Source organism: Lissotriton helveticus, chromosome 10, assembly GCF_964261635.1.
Source record: "Lissotriton helveticus chromosome 10, aLisHel1.1, whole genome shotgun sequence".
In the NCBI taxonomy this organism is placed as follows: Eukaryota; Metazoa; Chordata; class Amphibia; order Caudata; family Salamandridae; genus Lissotriton; species Lissotriton helveticus.
In genome coordinates, this window is record NC_136071.1 from 1152982243 (window position 1) to 1153005630 (window position 23388).

At 47.9% G+C, this 23388-nt stretch overlaps 2 protein-coding genes across 5 annotated transcripts in view; one reads left to right on the forward strand and one right to left on the reverse strand.

The window, feature by feature from the left end:
• Positions 1-21855, reverse strand: part of OXSM (3-oxoacyl-ACP synthase, mitochondrial) — a 33928-nt gene extending 12073 nt beyond the window's left edge. The window contains exons 1-3 of one of the 3 annotated variants that reach the window (XM_078663963.1): positions 21608-21855; positions 15342-15448; positions 14015-15012 (exon numbers count right to left, since the gene is read on the reverse strand). In XM_078663963.1, the coding sequence (XP_078520089.1) occupies positions 14015-14982 (968 nt within the window). In that variant the 5' untranslated portion in view covers positions 14983-15012; positions 15342-15448; positions 21608-21855. The remainder of the gene's footprint in view (positions 1-14014; positions 15013-15341; positions 15449-21607) is intronic. The other 2 variants (XM_078663962.1, XM_078663964.1) reach the window with 2 other exon arrangements.
• A 304-nt stretch (positions 21856-22159) lies between these two features.
• NGLY1 (N-glycanase 1) overlaps positions 22160-23388 on the forward strand; it is a 213168-nt gene continuing 211939 nt past the window's right edge. The window contains exon 1 of one of the 2 annotated variants that reach the window (XM_078663965.1): positions 22160-22394. In XM_078663965.1, the coding sequence (XP_078520091.1) occupies positions 22291-22394 (104 nt within the window). In that variant the 5' untranslated portion in view covers positions 22160-22290. The remainder of the gene's footprint in view (positions 22395-23388) is intronic. The other variant, XM_078663966.1, reaches the window with a different exon arrangement.

Genomic DNA, 23388 nt, shown 5'->3' on the forward strand with positions numbered 1-23388 from the left:
CCTTTAGCCATCGCTCTGCTCTTTTTGGAAGCACATACTCGTGCTTGTGGCGGCATCCACCTTGCGGGAGCGGGCAGGGGCGCGCCATGAGTATGTGCTTCCAAAAAGAGCAGACTGCGCGCGCACACATGCACGCACCATTCACGGCCGCCATACATTCTCTGCTTTTTTTCTGGCACTGTTCACTCTTCACCTTTTCTCACCGGCTCGCTCTCCTCTGGCTACTTCCTCCTGCTTTAATTCCTGGGGTATTACTAGGCGACCTCTCTAAGCAGGTTTACCCAGCATTACTGAGTTCAGTACACCTCATATACCGTCTTCTTCTCTTCCTGTGTATAGTTTCTTTTTCATGTCTGTTTGTCTCCCTCCCTGTCTCCATCGATCTCCCACAGTTTTTTTCATAACTTGATTGCCTGGCGTGGATTTCTCATTAACTTGCTCTCTTCACATTGCTTGTTGTTTTCTTTCCATTGTTGTTGCTTTTCTGTCCCCTTGCCCATTGCTAGCACCCACCCACTTCCTGTCGTCATCTGACCCTCTTCCCCTGTTGTTACCTATCCTCCCATCTTTTTTGTTTGCCCTGCAGCTCCCGACACAAAAACAAGAGAAGTGTGGCTGCTGTGCAGCATGATAAAAAGTTTTAATAAAAAGTGCCACTTGAGTGATGCTGTGCTGGCCCTGGGCGATGCTGTGCTGGCCCTGGGCGATGCTGTGCTGGCCCTGGGCGATGCTGTGCTGGCCCTGGGCGATGCTGTGCTGGCCCTGGGCGATGCTGTGCTGGCCCTGGGCGATGCTGTGCTGGCCCTGAGCGATGCTGTGCTGGCCCTGAGCGATGCTGTGCTGGCCCTGAGCGATGCTGTGCTGGCCCCGAGTGATGCTGTGTTGGCGCGGAGTGATGCTGTGGTGGCGCTGACTGATGCTGTGGTGGCGCTGACTGATGCTGTGGTGGCGACGAGTGATGCTGTGGTGGCGCTGACTGATGCTGTGGGGGCGCTGACTGATGCGGTGGTGGTGCTGACTGATGCTGTGGTGGTGCTGACTGATGCTGTGGTGGTGCTGACTGATGCGGTGGTGGTGCTGACTGATGCGGTGGTGGTGCTGACTGATGCGGTGGTGGTGCTGACTGATGCTGTGGTGGTGCTGACTGATGCGGCGGTAGTGGTGCTGACTGATGCGGCGGTAGTGGTGCTGACTGATGCGGCGGTAGTGGTGCTGACTGATGCGGCGGTAGTGGTGCTGACTGATGCGGCAGTGGCCTTGAGTGATGCAGCGGAAAAAAAGGAAGCAGAAAAAGTAAGCAAAATAGAAGAAAGGCAATGAAAGTAAGATAAAGCCTCGAAAAAGAAAATGTAATATTTAAGAAGGCAAACAAAAGATAGGACGATGAAAGTCAGAGAGGAGAGAAGGAATAAAAGATGAGAGATGAAACGATGGAATGAGAGGTGGGAAGAAAGTGGAATGACATGCAATCTAGGATACAGAATGAAAAAGAAAAAAAGTAAAGAAATAAAAACCAGTAAGACTGGAAAAAGTGGCGGCTGTACTTATAATGAATAGTACAAGCACTTCGCAGAAGGGCTGTTTCATTAATAGTGAACAGTAAAAGCACTTTGCAGCAGGGATACAGAATTGATACAGAACACTACAAGCACTTCACAGCAAGACTGCTTTACTTATATTGAACGGTACAAACACTTTATAGCAGGGCTGCTGTATTTATACTGAACCGTACAGGCACTTTTCAACAGGGCTGCTGCACTTATCATTAAGATGATCAGCATTCACAGCAGTGCAGATATGTTTATGACTTCCAACACTTAAAGATGGTCTGCCGTATTTATAATTACGTGAACTAGCAATTCATAGATGGACTACTGTACAAATAAATAAAAACACCAGCACTCCAGGTAAGGCCTGTCATGTTTATGAAGGACAATACTCACTTTACACACACAGCGCCTCGTAATGGGTAGTAAGCGCAATTTAAATACAATTGCAAAACAATTCAAAACTTCACAGCAGGTCTATGTATATGTCCGTGAGAAAGACAACGAGGAAACATCAAAGCGGCCGCTAAAGTGAAAGAGCCTGAATAAAGCTGACGAGGAGGGAGGGAGGGGGAGTGCGAGCAGAGGAGCCATTAGAACAAAGCTTAATGAGATAAGATAGGCAGATGGCAGCTGCGCGCGTTCACGCGCTCACGCACGCAAGCTTTAGGCCAGGAAAAGCTTGCGGGTAGCACTTCGAAAAGCCCCTTACTAAAAGTCAAGCAGCAACGCACGCGCTGCTCTAGGCTCGACCTAAAAAGCACTAACTGCCTCCAGCACTAGCCGTGTCATAGCACTTATTTCTGGCATAGTGTGCTGAGTCACACAAGACATTGCTTTTAGGCACAGACTTGGGCTATTGGCCTTTGCTGAATGGATAAACCGTATGGGACAATATAGTTATCTTGGCGCATGGACAATGACGATTAATGCAAACCTGATGGGGGCAGTATGATGCTTGCATTTTCAAAATTATGTACATTGAAGCCATAGGCATTGCTTATTTATCTTATGGAACTAACAATCATTGACAAAGCCAATAGTCCTGACTTGTTGTAGGTGTAATGTTACTTGTTGTATCCGGATGGAATGACAAAGCAGCAAAGTACCAGTAAGGTGACACGCTATGCTAAGCATGGATTTAAAACTTTTTGTTTTTGAGCCACGCCCTTCATTACATCGGCCACACCACTACGAAAGCCCCACTAAGTTTTTCATTCTACTTGAAGCCAAGCTTTCAGTATAATGTCTTCCTTACGTAGAGCGAGAGCAAGTTCACTCAGGTCATCATACCTGCCAACTTGAACAACAAGCATTGGCATAGCCAATAGGTCTCGCCTTTGGGACCTTATAAGTGTTTAGCCATGCAACAGTTGATGTTGTTGCAGGAAGGATATTGTGCTACATAACTAAATACTTATAAGGCCCCAAAGGTGAGACCTATTGGCTATCCCAATGCTTGTTTTTAATGTGGACCATTTTCCTTAAAGGAAAATCAGCTGAGTTTCAAAATGTAAAACGAAAAGTTTTCTTTTTGTTTTTTAAGAGTAGGCAGTGGTTTGTGGGACCACAGCCTGCTCTTAAAAAACGTTTTTGCATACATTCACAAAGAAGAAGGGTCCCTTGCCTTGTAATGGTTACCACCAGCTCGGTGTTGGCAGTAAAATGTGAATATTATGCGAGTCTCTATCGATCAATCAATCAATCATTGCATTTCTAAAGCGCGCTACATACCCGTGAGGGTCTCAAGGCGCTGGGGGGGAGGGGCGCTACTGATCGAAGAGCCAGGTCTTCAGGAGTCTTCTGAAGGCCAGCAGGTCCTGGGTCTGTCGTAGGCTGTTTGGGAGAGTGTTCCAGGTCTTGGCGGCGAGGTAGGAGAAGGATCTTCCGCCTGCTGTGGTTTTCCGGATACGAGGGACTGTGGCGAGGGCGAGGTTGGCTGAGCGGAGGCTTCGGGTGGGGGGGTGGAAGCTGAGTCGGTTGTTGAGGTAGGTAGGTCCGGTGTTGTGTAGTGCTTTGTGTGCGTGGATGAGGAGTTTGAAGGTGATCCTCTTGTTGACGGGGAGCCAGTGCAGTCCTCTCAGGTGGAGTGTGATGTGGCTGCGGCGGGGGACGTCGAGGATCAGACGGGCTGAGGCGTTCTGGATTCGTTGTAGTCGTCTCAGGAGCTAGTTTGTTGTTCCTGAGTAGAGGGCGTTCCCGTAGTCGAGTCTGCTGGTGATGAGGGCCTGGGTGGACGGTTTTTCTAGTGTCGGTAGGGATCCATTTGAAGATTCTGCGGAGCATATGGAGGGTGTTGAAGCAGGATGCGGAGACGGCGTTGACTTGCCTGGTCATGGAGAGGGTAGAGTCGAGGATGACCCCCAGGTTGCGTGCGTGGTCCGTGGGTTCCGGGGCTGTGCCTAGCGATGTGGGCCACCAGGAGACGTCCCAGGCTGATGGGCTGGGTCCGAGAATGAGGACTTCCGTCTTGTCTGAGTTCAGCTTCAGTCTGCTGTCCTTCATCCAGTCGGCTACGCCCCTCATTCCTCTGTGGAGGTTGGCTTTGGCGGTGTGGGGTTCTTCGGTGAGGGATATGATCAGCTGGGTGTCGTCAGCGTAGGAGGTGATGCTGAGGTTATGTTGTCGTGCGATGTGGGCGAGAGGTGCCATGTAGATATTGAACAGCGTCGGGCTGAGGGAGGAACCCTGTGGGACGCCGCAAATGATCTTGGTGGTTTTTGAGCGAAAGGGTGGGAGGCGGACGCTCTGGGTTCTGCCGGAGAGGAAGGATGAGATCTAGGCCAGGGCCTTCTCTTGAATACCGGCGTCATGGAGGCGTGCTGATAGTGTGCGGTGGCAGACTGTGTTAAAGGCTGCTGATAGCTCCAGGAGGATGAGGGCGGCTGTTTCTCCTCTGTCCATCAGGGTCCGGATGTCGTCAGTGGCGGCGATGAGGGCGGTCTCGGTGCTGTGGTTGCTGCGAAAGCCGGATTGGGAAGGGTCCAGGATATTGTTGTCTTCGAGGTAGCGGGTTAGCTGTTTGTTGACAATCTTCTCAGTTACTTTTGCCAGGAATGGGAGTAGGGAGATGGGTCGGAAGTTCTTGAGGTCCTTGGGGTCCGCCTTGGGCTTCTTCAGAAGGGCGTTGATCTCGGCGTGCTTCCAGCTTTCCGGGAAGGTGGCTGTCTCGAAGGAGCAGTTGATGGCTTTCCGGAGGTGGGGCGCGATGGTTGTGCTGGCTTTGTTGAAGACGTGGTGAGGGCAGGGGTCCGATGGGGATCCGGAGTGGATGGAGTTCATGGTTTTGATGGTGTCTTCGTCGCTGACGCTGGACCAGGTGGTCAGGCGACTGGTGCGGGTGGTAGTCGCAGGGGTGGTGGGATGTCGTTGGTGTTGGAGCTGGGGTTGGAGAGTTCTTTCACGATGCTGAAGAGCTCTTTGGAGTTGTGTGCGTTGTTGTCTAGGCGGTCCTTGTAGGCGGTCCTCTTGGCGGTCCTGATGAGTTGGTGGTGTCTGCGGGTGGCGCTCTTGAGGGCTGTGTGGCTGTCTGGTGTTCGGTCGTGGAGCCATTTCTTCTCCAGCTTCCGACAGGTGTGCTTGGAGATCCGGAGGTCTTCGGTGAACCAGGCGGTTTTCTTGTTGGTGTGGTTGGTTGTGGAGGTCTTGAGAGGGGCGAGGGTGTTGGCGCAGTCGTTGATCCACTGTGTGAGGTTGGTTGCGGCGGTGTCTGGGTTGGTGGGGTCGGTGGGTGGTCTCAGGGCGAGGGTGGTAGTCAGTTGGTCCTCGGTGACCTTGCCCCAGCAGCGGTGCGGCAGCTGTTGGGTGCGATGGTGTGTGGTGGGTTTCCTGAAGGTGAAGTGGACGCATCTGTGGTCGCTCCAGTGGGGTTCGGTGGTGTGGTTGAAGGAGACGTGGGGGCTTGCGGAGAAGAAGGGGTCAAGTGTGTGTCCAGCGGCGTGGGTGGGTGTCGTCACGAGATGTTTGAGTCAGAGGTTGGCGAGGTTGTCGATCAGGGCAGTGGAGTTGGCGTCGTTGTTGTTCTCCAGGTGGAATTCAGGTCCCCGAGGAGGATGTAATCCGTGGAGGCGAGGGCGTGGGTGCTGATGAGGCCGGCGATGGTGTCGCTGAACTGTGGTCGGCGTCCGGGAGGTCTGTAGATGAGAGTTCCTCTGAGGGACGTGTTGGGGTCGGTGTGGATCTGGAAGTGCATGTGCTCGGCGGTGGTGAGGGTGTCGTCGGTGTTCGTTGAGATTCTGATGGAGTCTTTGTGGATGATGGCGATTCCACCTCCCACTCTGTTGGTGCAGTCTCTGCGGGAGATCTTGTAGCCCTGTGGGATGGCTATGGTGATGTATGGTGCTGAGGTGGCGGTCAGCCATGTCTCCGTCAGGAAGGCAACATCGGGGGCGGTGGAGTCTAGGAGGTCCCAGAGTTCGATTGCGTGCTTGCGAGCGGAGCGGGTGTTGAGGAGGATGCAGCGGAGGTGGTTGGGTTCTTTGGCTGGTGGTTTGGTGGGCTGGATGCTGGTGTATCTGCAGTTCCGGCAGGCGAAGGGTCCTGGGGTGTGCTTCGGGGTGGCCCGGTAGCAGGGGTGGGCTCGTCCGGTGTTGAGTGCACGGAGGGTGCTGGAGTCGTAGTGCAGTCTGGCGTGGCGGGGGGCGCGAAGTCCAGGGGTTCTGGCGCTGGGCGCGGTCCAGGCACGGACGGGCGCAGACGGGGTTGCCTTTGGCATGCCCCATGCGCGGCCGCCGCGCATCCTCCATATGAGGCCAAGTGGGAGGGAGGAGCAGCTGGGAGGCGGGAGCGGGGCGGCCAATGGGCGAGGGCAGTGGAACCTGAAGGAAAAGGGGGCGGGCCGCGTGGGACCAGTGGCGGGGAGCGGGGGGGCACAGAGGGCTGCAGGGAGCGCCTAAAAATACAATACAAGCAGTACAAGGGTAGAAAGGAACCACAAAAACATGGGAACCACAGAACCACGGATTCCGGATACCAGGGGCGAGCCCTCGGCAGCGGCGGAGCAGAGGTCAGAGACTCTGTCACGAGGAGCCGTGCGGCGTGGGGGGTGACCTGGGATCAGGTCACACTCACCTACGCCGTGCGTCCTCCAAATGAGGCCAAGTGGGAGGGAGGAGCAGCTGGGAGCGGGCGGCCAATGGGCGAGGGCAGGGGAACCTGAAGGGAAAGGGGGCGGGGCCGCGGGGGACCAGCGGCGGGGAGCAGGGGGGTCACAGAGGGCACAGTGGGCTGCAGGGAGCGCCTAAAAATACAATACAAGCAATACAAGGGTAGAAAGGAACCACAAAAACACGGGAACCACAGAACCACGGATACCGGATACCAGGGGCGAGCCCTCGGCAGCGGCGGAGCAGAGGTCAGAGACTCGGTCACGAGGAGCCGTGCGGCGTGGGGGGTGACCTGGGGTCAGGTCACACTCACCTACGCCGCGCGTCCTCCATATGAGGCCAAGTGGGAGGGAGGAGCAGGAAGGAACGCACTAAACACGCCCATTCCTAATCCTGAATCGTAAATCCTTTTTGTGAATTGGTAATAAGTTACTGAATCGCAAAATAGGGTTTTCTACATATAAAAATGCTTTTTAACGGTCGCAAATGGCCGAGCTCAAAAAAGCTACGTTCATCTGGCCCTTAGTTCCTTCAGTATGATTAATTGGACACTCTCCCCACCACCAAACAGCCATTTTTTGTCAAACTATTTTCACTTCATGCCTATTTCAAACTGCTACAGTGTTTAACCTGAGTAAGTAAGGCACAACAAGCACTGCAAAGCCACTAGGTCTAGCCTATGCAAGAGCTATTGGTTTGCCAATATGTTTTAACCATGTTGAACATCAGAATGGCTGCTGTTCAACATAGCTAAAAGTTAGTGGGGTAAAGCAGAATAGTAAGAAGTGTCGCAAAGTGGAGTATTATCGGTGGCGTACAGTGTTGCAGAGTAGAGTTGAGTGGCGTGGAGTGAGAGGTAGGCCGTAGGGTGGAGTGACATAGAGTGTCGTAGAGTGGCGTGGAGGGTTTGCACAGAGTGATGTAGAATGGAGTGGTACAGTGCAGTGGCATAGAGTGGAGTAGTGAAGGAAAGTAGAGTGGCGTAGAGTGGAGTGGCACAGAGTGAAGTAGTGTGTAGTAGAATAGAGTGGAGTATATTGATACAGATAAGTAAAATAGATTGGAGTGGCATAGAGGGAGTTGCGCAGAGCGTTGTAGAGTGGAGTCAAGTTTAATGGAGTAGAGCATCATACAGTGGAGTATCGTAGAGTGTAGTGTCATCGAGTAGAATGGCCTAGACTTAAGTGGTGTACAGTGGTGCAGCGTAGATTGGTATAGAGTGCAGTGGTGTAAAGTGCATTAGTTTGGATTAAAGTGGTGTACAGTGCATTGGCGTACAGTGCAGTGGCCCTACAGTACAGTGGTGACGAGTAGATTGCAGTGGTCTAGAGTAGATTGTTTCGAAGTAAAGTGAAGTAGCGTAGAGTGGAATGATTCAGCTTATAGTGGAGTGGTTCAGGGTATAGTGCAGAGGTGTAGAGCAGAGTGGTATAGAGTGAAGTGGCGTAGAGTACAGTGGCGTGTAGTGGTAGAACATAGATTAGAGTGGCGTGCAGTGATGCAGACTGTAGTGGCATAGAGTGCACTGCAGTAGAGTGTTGTGGAGTGCATAGAGTGTCATGGAGTAGAGTGGAGTGGCATAGAGGGTGTTGCATATAGTGCAGTAGAGCAGAGTATATTGTCTTAGAGTGGAGCAGTGTAGGAGAGTGGAACGGCCTAAAGTGGAGTAGAGTGTTGTAGAGTGGAATGGCGTAGAGTGGAGTAGTGCGTCGAAGAATAGAGTGGAGTAAAGTGGCATGGAGTGGTATAGAGCGAGTTGAGTGGAGTAGTGTTATAGATTGGCATAGAGTGGAGTAGAGTGTTGTGGAGTGGCATAGAGTGAAGTATCGTAGAGTTTAGTGTCAGAGTAGAGTGGTTTGAGTTAAGTGGTGTAAAGTACAGTGGTGCAGAGTAGATAGGCGTAGAGTGTACTGGCATAGAGTGCATTGGTTTGGACTAAAGTGGTGTAGAGTGCAGTGGCAAAGAGTACAGTGGTGCAGAGTAGAATGCAGTGGTGTAGAGTAGATTGTTTCAAGCTAGAGTGAAGTGGTGTAGAGTGGAGTGGTTCACGGTGGATTGGAGTGGTGCAGGGTAGAGTGGCATAACGTGAAGTGGTGTAGAGTAGGATAGGGCACAGTGGTGCAGAATAGATTAGAGTGGATTACAGCGATGCAGAGTGTAGTGACAGAGTGGACTGGCGTAGAGTGCAGCAGAGTGGTGTAGAGTTGAGCAGTGCAGAGCAGAGTGCAGGGGCGTACAGTAGAGTGGCATGGAGTACAGTGGTGCACCATAGAACAGATTGGCGTAGAGCGCAGTGACATAGATTGCAATGGTGTAGAGTGGTGTGGAGTTCAGTGGCAGAGAGTGCAGTCTTGCAGAGTAGAGTGTCGTAGAGTGCAGTGGCACAAAGTAACGTGGTATGGAGTGTTGCAAAGTAGAGTGATGCAGAGGGCAGTGGCATAGAGTACAGTGGTGCAGAGTAGAAAAGAGTGGTGTAGGGTACAGTGACATAGACCGCAATGGTGTAGAGTGGAGTAGCATGCAGTGGTGCAGAGTTGAGTGGCGTGGAGTTCAGTGGTGGAGAATGCAGTCTTGAAAAGTAGAGTGTCAGAGTGCATTGGCACAGAGGTGAGTGGTGCCTAGTAAAATAGAAGGGTATAGCGTGCAGTGGCATAGTGTTGCAGAGTAAAGTGGCACAGAGTCTGGATGTCTAGTCTAGAGTGTAGATTGGTTGGAATAGAGCGCAGTGGCATAAAGTGCATGTGTTTTCAGTAAAGTGGTGTTTAGTACATTGGCAGAGTGCAGTGGTGGTTTGGAGTAGAGTGGCATAGAGGGTAATGACAGAGTGATGCAGAGTAGAGTGGCGTAGAGTGCAGTGGCGCAGAATTCAGTGGCAGAGTGCAGTGTTGTACAGAAGACTGTTGTAGAGTGCAGTGGTGTATAGTAGAGTGGCATAGAGTGCACTGGGGTGGAGTGCTGTGGCAGAGTGGTGCAGAGTAGAGTGGCATAGAGAGTAGTCACGTAGAGTACAGTGGTAAATAGAAGAAAACAGTGGCATTGAGTGCAGTGACTTTAAGTATAGTGGCATAGAGTGCAGTGGCGTAAAGTGTTGCAGAGTAGAGTATAATGGTGTAGAAAGCAGTGGTGGAGAATAGATTGGCGTAGAGTGCATTAGTTTGGAGTAAAGTGGTGTAGAATGGGTTTGCATAGAGTGCAGCGATGCGTAGTATAGTGGAGTGGCGCCGAGTAGAGTGGAGCTGAGTGCAATGGCGCAGAAAGCAGTGGAGTAGAGTGGTGCGGAAAAGAATGCTGCAGAGTAGAGTGGCATACAGTACAGTGGTGCAGAGAAGAATACAGTGCTGTGACAGACTGTAATGGCCTAGAGTTCAGTGCGTAAAGTGTTGCAGAGTAGACTATAGTGGCGTAGAGTGCACTGGTGAAGAGTAGAATAGCATAGACTGCATTGGTTTTGAGTAAAGTAGGGTAGAATGCATTGGTGTAGAGTGCAGTGATGTGGAGTGGTTATGGTGCAGAGTAGAGTGGAGTGCAATGGTGCCGAGTGAAATGGTGTAAAGTAGATTGTTTCAAAGTAGAGTGGTGCATGGTAGAGTACAGTGGCGAAGAGTAGAATGGTGTAGAGTAGATTAGAGTGGTGTAGAGTGATGGCATAGAGTGGAGTGGCAAGAGAAAACGAGAGGGGGCCCTCACACCAAGGGGACAGAGAACTACAAAACCAGTAGGATAAAGACTCCCCTTGGAGAAACTGTATCACACACCAATGGCTTCTCAATCACTCACAGCACTCAATCAAGCGGTCCTTGTATACACTACAGTATAGTGGTGTGGCACAGAGTAGATTGGAGCTGAGTGCAATGGCGCCAAAAGCAGTGGAGTAAAGTGGTGCGGAATAGAATGCTGCAGAGTAGAGTGGTGTACAGTACAGTGGTGCGGAGTAGAATACAGTACAGTGACAGAATGCAATGGCTCAGATTTCAGTGGTGTGAAGTGTTGCAGAGTAGATTATAGTGGCGTAGAGTGCACTGGTGGAGAGTAGAGTGGCATAGAGTGCATTGGTTTTGAGTAAAGTAGTGTAGAGTGCATTGGCATAGAGTGCAGTGATGTGGAGTGGCGTGGTGCAGAGTAGAGTGGAGTGCGATGGTGCCGAGTGCAGTGGTGTAAAGTAGATTGTTTCAAAGTAGAGTGGTGCATGGTAGAGTACAGTGGCGTAGATTAGAATGGTACAGAGTAGATTAGAGTGGTGTAGAGTGATGGCATAGAGTGGAGTGGCAAGAGAAAACGAGAGTGGCTCCTCACACCATGGGGACAGAGAACTACAAAACCAGTAGGATAAAGACTCCCCTCGTGGAGAAACTGTTTCACATACCATGGTTTTTCAATCACTCGAAGGCACTCAATCAAGTGGTCCTTGTATACACTATAAGACTGTGGAGTTCCAAGTAGTGAAGAGAGTTGTAGCAAAATTCGATCTCTACATGATAATGTAATATTGAATTAACTTTTTGTCTATTGGGGGAGACTTGTGCCTAAAGACATTGCCCTGAAGAAGGTGGCTGGATTCTTCTCTAACCCAACGAAACATGTTGACATATTTCTTACGCAGAATCAGTTTGCAACAAGGAACAGATATATTAGTACTGTTCTGTAGGATGCTCTTATTGGTTTTTAAGCTTTTAATCTTGGTATGTATGTTGCACCGTATTGTTGGGGTGGGGGGGATCTAGCAGCGAACTGATTTTAACATTTATGTAATGTGTCATTATTTACCTATATTAGGATATGAAATTTAGATACACTTTGTGTTGATAAGATGTCATTTTGGGTACACATATGACATCAAAGCTTTGTGTAACTTTTCGTCTTGGAGGTACTTGCTGAGGGGAAAAGGACTTATAGTGTATATGAGGACAACTTGATTGAGTGCTGTGAGTGATTGAGAAACTATTGGTGTGCGATACAGTTTCGCCAAGGGGAGTCTTTATCCTACTGATAGAGTGGAGTGGTACAGAGTAGAGTGCATTGGAGCAGTGCAGTGGCATAGAGTACAGTGTTGCTGAGTAGAGTGGCATACAGTGAAGTGGCGCAGAGTACAGTGGTGCATAGTAGAGTAGTGTGGAGTAGAGTGCATTGTCAGAGTAGAGTGGTGTAGAGTGAAGCAGACACGCATGGTGCATAGTAGAGTGCAGTAATGTGGTGTGGAGTGGTGTAGTGTGAAGTAGTGCAGAGTAGAGTGTAGTGGAGCAGAGTGGAATATGCATAGCACACCGCCATTACAGACAACACACCTTCAATTGAAATGACCATTGCATTTGCACAGACATAACATTTTACTAATAAAAGTATACAGCGCACAAACAACTGTGGAAATGTCATCACCTAGGTTATTGATTTGTTTTGATCATATTAAAATATTTATTTCCGACACACTTCAGAATAACCAAAAAAATTGCTTCATTTGTGCTTTTCTAATTCTGAAATATCTTCAGTTCATTTACATTTAAATGTTGTTGTGTGCTAGAAAAAAAAAATAACATTGTACAGCCTTCCTCAAGCGTTCCCCCCGAAGCCAGCATGATTGTCAAATAAATCCGCTCTCTTGGATGTCAGAGAAAGAAAAGTAAACCCCAAGCTCCCTAGACGACAAAGCCGGACATCTGACCTCTGTCTTTGAATGCACAACAAATAATGACAAGATAAGAACATGATTTAAAAATCCTGTTAACAGAATTCCTGTACTGGTGGAGGAATACAGTAAATAGGGTTTGGGCAAGGGAAGGGACTAGCTCAAGTTGGACAGCCTAAAACAAATAAAGCCAGCAAATATAAAACAAGCAAATATGTTACAAAGCTAATGGTAGAATGTATTTCCAGGGAAGCTTTACGCTTGTCCCTAAGATGTCGTTAACAAGCTTCGGTCTAGAAACCAATGTGGTTTGCTGAAGCCCACATAGAGCCTATATTCCTGATTTCTGTACTCCAAGCCGAGAAGGACAAATCACTTGATCTGATGATTGTGTAACAAATGTTCTGGATCCTCATATGATACATTGGCAGTCGCCACTGTGTATTTATGGTTCAGCGGCATTTTCCAATTTGCCCACACCATGGATCCTCATGGATGGATCTACACCAAATTTGTCAATTGTTTAGTGTATGCAGCTTTGGTACAGCATGCCACTTTTTGTGTATTTCTTTTTACTGGGGGGAAAAACTAAAAGGTGATTGGTGTAGTTAAAAAATATTTTTTTTCATTTTAACTGCCACATAAAACTTTGCTTGCAGCTACAGCAAAAAACACTCAAAAAATGTACACCAAGTTTGACATGAAAGTAGAAGGCTAATTAAAATGGGACGGTCGTGCTTTGGTGTAAATCCATTCAGTAGGTTTTCGGGAGTTTGGAATTTGAAAAAGGTACTGCGCAGGCTTGAAAGGGTTAAAACCTCTCTATATCTTGGCCGTTTAAAACTGCTATTTCTGTCAATCACATTTTTAATGTTTAGTGTATGCAGCTTTGGTCCAGCATGCCACTTTTTGTGTATTTCTTTTTACTGGGGAGAAAAACTAAAAGGTGATTGGTGTAGTTAAAAAATATTTTTTTTCATTTTAACTGTCACATAAAACTTTGCTTGCAGCTACAGCAAAAAACGCTCATAAAATGTACACCAAGTTTGACATGAAAGTAGAAGGCTAATTAAAATGGGACGGTCGTGCTTTGGTGTAAATCCATTCAGTAGGTTTTTGAGAGTTTGGAATTTGAAAAAGGTACTGCGCAGGCTTGAAAGGGTCTATATCTTGGCTGCTTAAAACTGCTATTTCTGTCAATCACATTTTAATTTTTGGAGGAATGAAACTGGGTAATATAGGAGATAAAATTGTTTTTCTACCATCTTAAAAATTATAACTTTGTTGAAAACGATATTTGATTTTAGCACATGGAAAAATAATTATGGAGCAACTGGGAGGCACTACGAGAGCTGCTGGACTATGGGGACTTGCTGGGGACTCTAGCAGCAAAGAAAATGGGGCAAAAAAACCTGAAAAAAAGTATTTTCACAAATCACAATTTTACTTTTTTTAAAAAATGGAATAAAAGAAAATAAGGGTTCCTATTGTTTGGTCACAGTCCTGGTGGAATGCACGTGAGTGATAGTGAACACATGACGCATGGCCTACATCATCAAAGTTTGTATTTCCTTAACCATAACCAACCTTTAACTTTTGTTTCAGCAAATATATATATATATATATATATATATATATATATATATATACACACACACACACACAAACTGATTACACTAATTTAGTTACCCGTATGTTTGATGTGCCCTTCCCTGGAGGATGAACTTCAACCAAGTGTTTACCTGTAAGCACCGTCTCCATCAGGGCTTGGCGCTGTAATGTGACAGGCATCACCAGACAGGCCATAACCCAAGATCTCAGCGTAAATCCTGGCATTTCTCTCTTTTGCATGTTCATATTCTTCCAGTATAATCACAGCTGCTCCTTCTCCCATCACAAAGCCTTCCCTTTCAAGGTGGAAAGGACGAGACGAAAGCTTTGGAGAGGAATTAAAGTTGGTACTCAGTGCTCTAGCTCTTGCAAAACCTGCCAAAGACAATGGATCAATGCATGCCTCTGCTCCTCCAGCAAGCATTACATCAGCATCCCCATAAGCAATAAATCTGAAGGCATCACCAACAGCATGGGCCCCGGTGGTGCAAGCCGTGGAGACTGCGTGGTTGGGTCCTTTAAGCTTGTGTCGGATGCTAATATGACCAGCAGCCATGTTGATTAGGATCCTGGGCACGAAGAATGGACTAACCTTGTTGTAACCCTTCACTCTGAAGAGGAGAGCAGTTTCTGAGATCTCATCCAGAGGAACCATCCCCATCCCAATGGCCACACCTGCGGCTACCTGGTCTTCCCTACACTGAGGGTTCCATCCACAGTCCTTCATTGCCAGGTCCGCAGCCCCAATAGCCATGATGGTGGCAGATGACATGGCTTTAACCTCGCTCCTTGAAACATAGTCTTCCTCCCTGAACTTTTCCTCACCATCTCCTCTTGGGACACAGGCAGCCACTCTGCAAGGAATGTTCTTGTAATCCTCCCCTTCGAGGTACACTATTCCACTCTCACCTTGGATCAGACGGTTCCAAACCAATTGAGTGCCAACCCCAAGGGGAGACACCAACCCAACCCCTGTAACTACAACCCGCCTGCGAAGTCTGGAATGAGGCGCGGTGCTGGTAGCTCTCATGTGTTGAAACTTTGGGTGATAGTGGTTAAAATGCAGTCTTTTTAGTAATGATCTTGAGGAGCAAAACATTGTGGAGACTTTATACGCAAAAGTATTTTCCTGGGAAGAAAAACAAATGAAAATCGCTTTACCAACTAGGAACACAATTTTTTTTAAACACACCCAAGTTAAAGAGCTACGGAAATAAGGGGAAGGACTGTTGAGCCATCAATAGTAAAAATAAAGTCAGGTTTATTAGGATATGGAATTTCTGTACTTTGACGTGGCAATCCCAGGTGTAATACAAAATACTAAACCAGATCCACCCAAAGAAATCCCTGACAATGACTATCACAGACTCTTGGTCTTCACTCTACTGCCACACGCTATTCTTCCTAAGCATATACTGAATTGGTGCCTGGACAACACTTCAAAACAGATTTAATCACCCCAGGTTCAGTGGAAGTTGTTCGTCCATTTGTGTCCTTTTCTTTGGATTCCCATTCTTTTAGTTTCACTCCCCCGTCCTCTTTCCCCTCTTCTTATAAATGGAAGACTAGAAATACCAGAATGAAAAAAACAAGCAATGTCAAACACAGTTTGGCCTTTCGGTATAACACTTGCACCCAGAGGTATACACCATGCATAAATGTGCAATTGTACATAGGCAAACTCAAAAACGAGCATCCATAAATATGTAGACCCATACAACTACCTATTGACATGAAACTTCACAGCCCACGAAAATAAACACATATAGTTGCCCATTTAAACCAACCACACAGCTGTACACGGACACCGGGATAAAGAAATGGTTAAACTAAGAATACATTTGTTCCCTTTTTAGGATGTTGTCAGTGAAGAAAGTTGCATCTGACTCTATTTACTACTGTTTATCTGGATTTCTGGTTCAGTGGCAAGGACACAAGGAGGTAGAAACGACGCACATATTTGTGTTGCCTTTATTAGGTGAGACTCAGGCAGACTAAGCTAATGGCCTTAACTTCCCACAAACTGTCTGGTATTGAGTGTTCTTAATGTCCCTGCTCCTCAGCATGCCCCCTAACTTTTGAGCAAAAATTACGAGGGGGCAATTAACAATGGTTAACGCCCGCTGATGAGTGCTAAGAAGAGGACAATAATGATGTATTATGCTCTTAAAAAGAGAAAATCTAGCTTTGAAAACATATTATACATAGTTTTATGAGATCGCGAATGGGCGACCGAAAGTAAAATATATATATATCAAATTCCTGAATCATTTTTATTGGTTTACAGCATTGAGACTGACAGAGACGGGGCCACTGCGAGAATTAGCCGTGATTTAGCCTGTAGCACAATGATAACAGCGGATGCAGTGTTAGAACTGTATGTAGAGTTGCAGTCTAGTGTTCACGCTACGTGGTGACGTAGCGTGAACGGCGGCCATCTTGGGTTCGCGCTGGAAAGTGCGAGTCGGGTGCCGGAGCTGTGAGAAGGCAGCAGCATGCTCGGCACTCTCTGTGGAGCTAGATAAATATAAATAAATAGCGTTGTAACCCTAGACAGCGTCCTGTCATCATTACAGGCAGAATACATTCACCACAGTGGCGACGAGGCTGGGACCAAGAACAAAAGGGAAGAACCCACGGAAGGAACAGGAAGGGACAGTTCTACAGCAGAGGGAGGCCAGAACACCACGGAGAGCGCAGCAGAAGCATCAGGACACACCAGCACAGGGTGAAGACCGACGAGACCAGGTACAAGGGCAGCAACCACCCAGGACAAAGGGGGAGGAACCAGCATGAAGTAGCACCACCTAGGGCAATAAAGGGGTACAAGGCGGCTGGAAGACAGGTGCCCACAGCCTACCAGACAACCAGAAACGCACGGAGGGGTGCAGCACTGGAAAGAGAGAGCCCCCAACAGAACAGGTGCCCTGGCGGAACCAAGGAGCAGTGGTACAGGAGGTGCAGAGAGTCCCCAATTCCCACCAGAACAGGGAGAGGAGAGCAGTGCAGCAGGCAGCCCCAAGAGCCCGAAGACCGCGCCGGAGAAGTGCAAAGCCATGTGCGCGCAGGTGTCTTCAGCGACAGCTCCAATACCATTCGTGCCCAAACCGGGAGAGCCCCTAATGAAGTGGGATGACTGGAGAGTACATTCTCAATTATATCGAGGTCCTGGAAGACGAGAATGAAGAAGCATTCACAAGCAAAAGGAAAAGAGGGATATTGCTGCACAACTTAGGCCCAGAAGGGATCAGGGTATTCAAGAACCTAGTACCCAAGCCCCGGCAAGATACAGATGATGATGTATTTGCACATGCCATAGAAGAACCCAACGAGCATTACCGGCCGGCAGTATGTGTGTCAATAGATCGTTACAACTTCCAGCAGAGGAAACAATAAATTGGAGAGTCAATTGATGAGTACGTGGCAGCGTTAAAAAAGTTAGAGACGACGTGTAAATTTGGCGCACTCCATGATGAGTTCATCAAGGACCAGATTGTGATGCACACGACAAACAAAACGGTGCAAGACAAATTATGGGCGAGTGGCGACGCCACGTTGAAGGAAGTGATCGCGATAGTGAAAAAGGCTGAACGAGCTAAGAGATGAGCAGACGCAGCAAAGAGAGAACCAGTGGTAAGGCCAATGGTGAACAAGGTTGACGATGAAGAACCTAAGGGATGGAACAAGAGAACTGGGACACCCAACAGAGGACCCAATAAATGGCCGGGGAAACCGGGACCACACGGGAAGCAGACCAGAGGAGTCAGAAACCCATGCTACCGTTGTGGCAGTTCGGCCCATGAAGCACACGACAAGAGATGTCCTGTGTTCCGAGCTAAGTGCATGTTTTGCGGCATAGTGGGGCATTATGAAAAGGTATGTCGGCGGAAAGCAGGCCGCAACACAGTGAAGTACGTGGACCAAGACCAGGAAGACACAGATTAAAGAATACAGGAGGAAGAGGACACGGTGCTATGTATAGAGGATCAAGCACTGGGAGTGGACATCCGGAGATCGAAACAACCACTGATAGACATGCTAATAGGTGGAGTGCCGATAAGCATCGTGGCAGACTCAGGTTCACCATACACAATTGTCCAGAGAGCAGTGTGGAACGAGAAGTTCAAGCCTCACTTGGGACCAAGATTGGAACCGTCGGACATAAGGCCCGTCTCGTACATAGGAAATCGTATCCCGATGGTGGGGTATCGACCGTTATAATTTGAATTCAGCGGACGGAGTGCGGAATGCAAACTGTATGTAGCGGAAAAGGCCCATCAGTCCTAGGTTGGATGGATCAAGGAGACCTGGGCATAAAGCTGGACCCGGGTGGAGCCATACAAGTGTTGATGACGGCGCCGGAACAATGGCCGGACTTAGAGAAACTGAAAAGAGACTTCCCAAAGGTGTTTGGCGGGAAAGTCGGGAAGCTGGAAAAGTTCACGCACAGGATAGTCCTCAAGAATGATGCCACACCGGTATCACATAAATTACGGAATGTCCCCATTGCAGTGAGGGAAGCGGTGCAACAGGAATTGCGGGAGCTGGAAAAGAACGGAATAATCGAACCCATAACTTGCGCGGAGTGGCTGGCGCCCCTGGTGGTAGTCCAGCTGTGTTTGGACCTGCGTGAACTGAACAAAGGCATTGTGGTGGAAAAGTTTCCGTTACCTCGCATTGAGGACATGTTAGCCAAGACCAAGGGTATAAAATGGTACTCCACCATTGATTTAACGTCAGCGTATCACCAGATAGTGCTACACCCGGAGAGTAGGAAGTTGACGTCGTTCATAACACCCTTTGGGTGTTACCAATTCTGCAGAATGCCTTTTGGACTTGCCTCGGCAGCGGCTGTCTTCCAGAAACTCATGCACCGTCTCTTTAAAGACATGGAAGGAATCCAATACTTCCAGGATGATATCCTGGTGATGGGTAGAGACCGGGGAGACCATGACTCCAAGCTAGCCAAGGTACTGAATGTGCTGGAAGAAAAAGGCCAAACCGCGGAGTGGGAAAAGTGCCGTCTAGGGATGGCTTCAGTCACCTATCGCAGACATGAAATTGGAGAGCAAGGCATCACACCAAAAAGGGATCATGTGAAAGCCATATGTGACGCTCCACCTCCCTCCAGTAAGGAAGAAGTCAGGTCCTTCCTAGGGATGGCTGAGTACTATAGCAAGTTTGTACAACACTTTGCCACCAAGACCCATCACATGAGGCAACTCACGAGAGAAAAGACGGTGTTCACATGGACGGAAGAAACGCAGAAGGAGTTTGAGAGCATCAAAAAGGATGTCAGTCAGGCCATACCCCTGCAGGGGTATGATCCACAAGGACAAACAGTATTGACGACGGACGCCAGCGATAAAGGGCTGGGAGCAGTCCTAATGCAAGAAAGGGGCAGCGGAATAATGGAAACATTAAGCTTCGCATCCAGAGCCCTGACAGACACAGAAAAAAAGTTCAGTGTCATTGAAAAGGAAATGCTGGCAGTAGTGTGGGTCATGGGCAAGTTTCGCCAGTTCTTGTGGGGCACGAGGTTCCAACTGAAGAGGGACCACAAACCACTGGTAAGAGTACTCGCGTCCAGTGGGCATGCGAGCGCCACCCCCAGAATAGCCAAGATGACCCTGAAATTATTGGAGTATCGATACGACGTGGAGTACATTCCGGGAAGTAAGAACAAGGTGGCAGACTACCTGAGTAGAGCTGCTGCAATGGAGGAAGTCACCGAAGGGACGGAAGCGAGCGAAGAGATGGTGGCTTTGATGGAAGACCCGGAGAAAGTAATAAGCAATCATGAATGGATGGAAGCGTACCGAGAGGATCAAAACATCCAAGAGGTGATGGAACACATTGTTGGGGGATGGCCCGAAAAAAGGCATCTACGAGGGAACATCAGGAAATTCTATGAAGTGAGAGAGGAATTGTCCCTGGATGATAAGGGAGTGTTCTTGTACAGAGGAGATACAGTGGTACCTCCCCCTCCCCCCGAGGGGCTAATCCCCAGGCTGCTAGCAATACTGCATGAGGGTCATCTAGGTATTGTAAAAACCAAGCTGTGGGCCAAACAAGGATACTGGTGGCCAGGCATGGACATACAAACAGAACGACATGTAAGAGAGTGTGACCAATGCCAGCGAGCAGATAAAACGATGACGCCTTTGAGGCCAGCCTTGGGAAATTTCTCCACCCCGAAGAACCAATGGGAGGAACTCTCAATAGACATATTGGGACCAATATTGGATGACCAAGGGACTCCAAAATATCTTTGGGCCATAGTGGACAGATACTCCAAATGGCCTGAAGTACATATTCAAGAAGAAATGGACACTGAGACAATACTCAAGTTCCTCACAGCGACCTTCCTCAGGGAAGGCATTCCCAAGTCCATATTGAGTGACAACGGTCCCCAATTCACTTCAGAGAAATGGCTTAATTATATAGAGAGAAATTAAATCATGTCCAAACACAGCCCTTCCAGATCCTTAGAAGCAGAGATCCCTTCACAAAGGACAATTTGGCATGGAAGGAAAAGACGGTGACAAGTAAATGGTCTCCCGCCGTGGTACAGAATAACTTGGAAAGAGCTCAAAACATATATACAGAACATTACAACAAAAGGAAGAATGTAAAAGACACATCCTTGGAGGAAGGAGAATGGGTCAGGGTCAAGCTGGCGGTGTTACAGAAGAAAGGTGACAGCAAATACAGCCAGCCCCTACAAGTAACAGAGGTATATGACCGAGCGGCGTTGCTCAGCGATGGGAATGTATGGTCCCAGGATCGCATGGCCCGATGTAATAAGATCTTACAATGGTTCCCTGAAGATCGGGAACAGATGGCGTCAGGTCAAAGCACACCGGAGAATGACAACACTATACAGGAAGGAGATACGGAATTCGCAGAAATAGAGTTGGAGCAAGGAGGCAGCGAAAGCCCTAGAGCAGAGGTACAAAGTCGAGAGGAGAGAGAGCCTTCCTGCAGAGTGGGTCCGTATACCCAAGAAGGTAAAGAGATGGGGTCCACAATGATCAGCGGGAGAGAAGTGACTTCCACCCCGGTAAGACGAACCAGGGGGGGCAGATTGATTGTGAGACCTTCTAAGTTCCGAGACTATGAGATGGGAGAAGGACAGTAACCCCCAAAGACTGCCTCTCTCTTTGTGATACAAAAGGTGGAGATATGTAGAGTTGCGGTCTAGTGTTCACGCTACGTGGTGACGTAGCGTGAACGGCGGCCATCTTGGGTTCGCGCTGGAAAGCGCGAGTCGGGTGTCGGAGCTGCGAAAAGACAGCAGCATGCTCGGCGCTCTCTGTGGAGCAAGATAAATATGAATAAATAGCATTGTAACCCTAGACAGCGTCCTGTCATCATTACAGGCAGAATACATTCACCACACTATACAATACTAAACGTGGTATGCATGATACTTCAAATCTTCAAAACAGTCAGTTACAAAACTTGGGGTGCACTAATTTTGTATTAGACGTGCCAGTAAAAATCATCAAACGTATGTCATGGTTAAAAAGGACTAAGTGAACTGCTGATACGAGTAAGACAGCTTCAACTATACACAGAGGACCTCATGTCACACATATCGAGTCCTAGTGTGACAAGACAGAGCAAAAGGTCACCCCGATACCATATTCACCAGTCCCGGTCGTTCTTTCTCACATCATATAAAACGATTCAACATTTAAAAATAAACTTTCGGTCCAAACCTCTTAATTCAGCTACAGTGGACTGCTCGACCTTCAGATCTTTTACGTGTAACATTGAACTCGTAATGTCACTCTTTACATAATCTTAACATGAATGGGAAAACACGCCTGCTGCCTACAACACATCCATACCAGAAAGACCACATAGCTGGAGAACATGCTGAGCAATCATTCACGAACAAGTCAAAGTTGGTTGAGGAAGTGACCCACGATCAGACTACTTCCGCCAACATCAATGTGTCAACTGAAGTTACTCTCGCGAGACGTGCGAGGACGGAGATACGTACGCCTACAAACAATGGTATCAGCCTCTCTATGGCTTCCATCTTGAAAGTAAAACGGTGACCCAAATGCATATTAACTGCCTAGAAAAAATATAATAACAGATAATAAAACAAAAAGTACACCTATGTGCGTGAAAGTTGAAGTTGGCAACTATACTCACGTACAGTAGGAAACCACCACATTGTCTAGTTTCTTCCTCGATTTCTAGTTTTGACAGGGTATCACTTCAAGATGGCGCCCACAGTCCTTTTTCTATGCCCATGCCCAGTCACAATCACAATTGAGTCATCAAGCAGCTGAGTGGACCGCGTCCTCGAGTTGCATTCCTCCGGCAGCCACGCTCCTTCCGCAGCGGTTGGGGCTCCCTCTCCGCCGCTCTCCCCCGTCGCTGACCCGACATGGCCTGTGCCTCTTCGGCTGTGGGCGAGCTGTGCCAGAACGAGCGCGGGGTCTTCCTGGACGCCTCCCAGCTGCTGCTCACTTATGCCGACAACATTTTAAGGTGAGTGGCACTGGCAGACGCCAGACCTGGGGTCTCCAACAGGTAGCTCTGGAGCTATTGGGAGTTCGCCTGTACCCTGGAAGTAGCTCCTTGAAGTGCCCAGCAAAGTACTTCCATTCTGAGGGTCTGCTCTAGCCATATTAAAGAAGGTCACTCTGTAAAAAGATTACAAGAATTTCTTTGAATGAGTTAACCCAAAATGGAAAGTACATATTTGACAAAATGTATTTTGATAAACTGATATATTGAGGTTTGCAAACAAAAAGATTGCAAATCCTAGACACATTTAAACTGTTGTTTGCATGATACTTCATACCAATTTGTGTAGATGTATAGGGCCACTTGATTCTGGGGCTGCTATCAACTAGTCAAGTGGCCTCATTTTATTATAATAAAGCTTTGCTGTCAACCCTGTCTTCTGCTTCTGGTGGATGGTGCTCAACAACAATATTGAATTCTAAATATCTCTGAGCCAAAATAGTGTATGCAGCATTTAGACTATCACAATATCCTGAAGATAGCAAACAAAGGCAAGTACAGTTTTATTGCATTTTTAGCTCCACATTTATTTATCTTGAAGGTCTATAACTTTGAGGTATGTAGATGCGGAGTTTAGATTTGAAAGTCTATACTTACCTTTTATTTGTATATTTATGATATTGCATTTCTTAGTCAATATTCTGTATATAATATTGTGCCGTATATAATATTGTGCCATCACTAAATATTGTTATATATATTTGGGTGGTCACTACTTATAATTCTGCAAAGTGTGGCTGCTGTTGTGATTGTCTCTGATGTGGTCACTACTGTAACAATTGTCAAAGTCATTTGTAGCTCGGGACTGTTTTCATCTGAAGTAGCTCTTGTTCTAGAAAAGGTTGGACACCCCCTGTGATAGACCATGACATTAGAGCGGTTCCAGCACAGCTGGCAGACTCATTTCTACTCCAAAATAGACACAGAAAGAAAATTGTCAATGATAAAATCATGG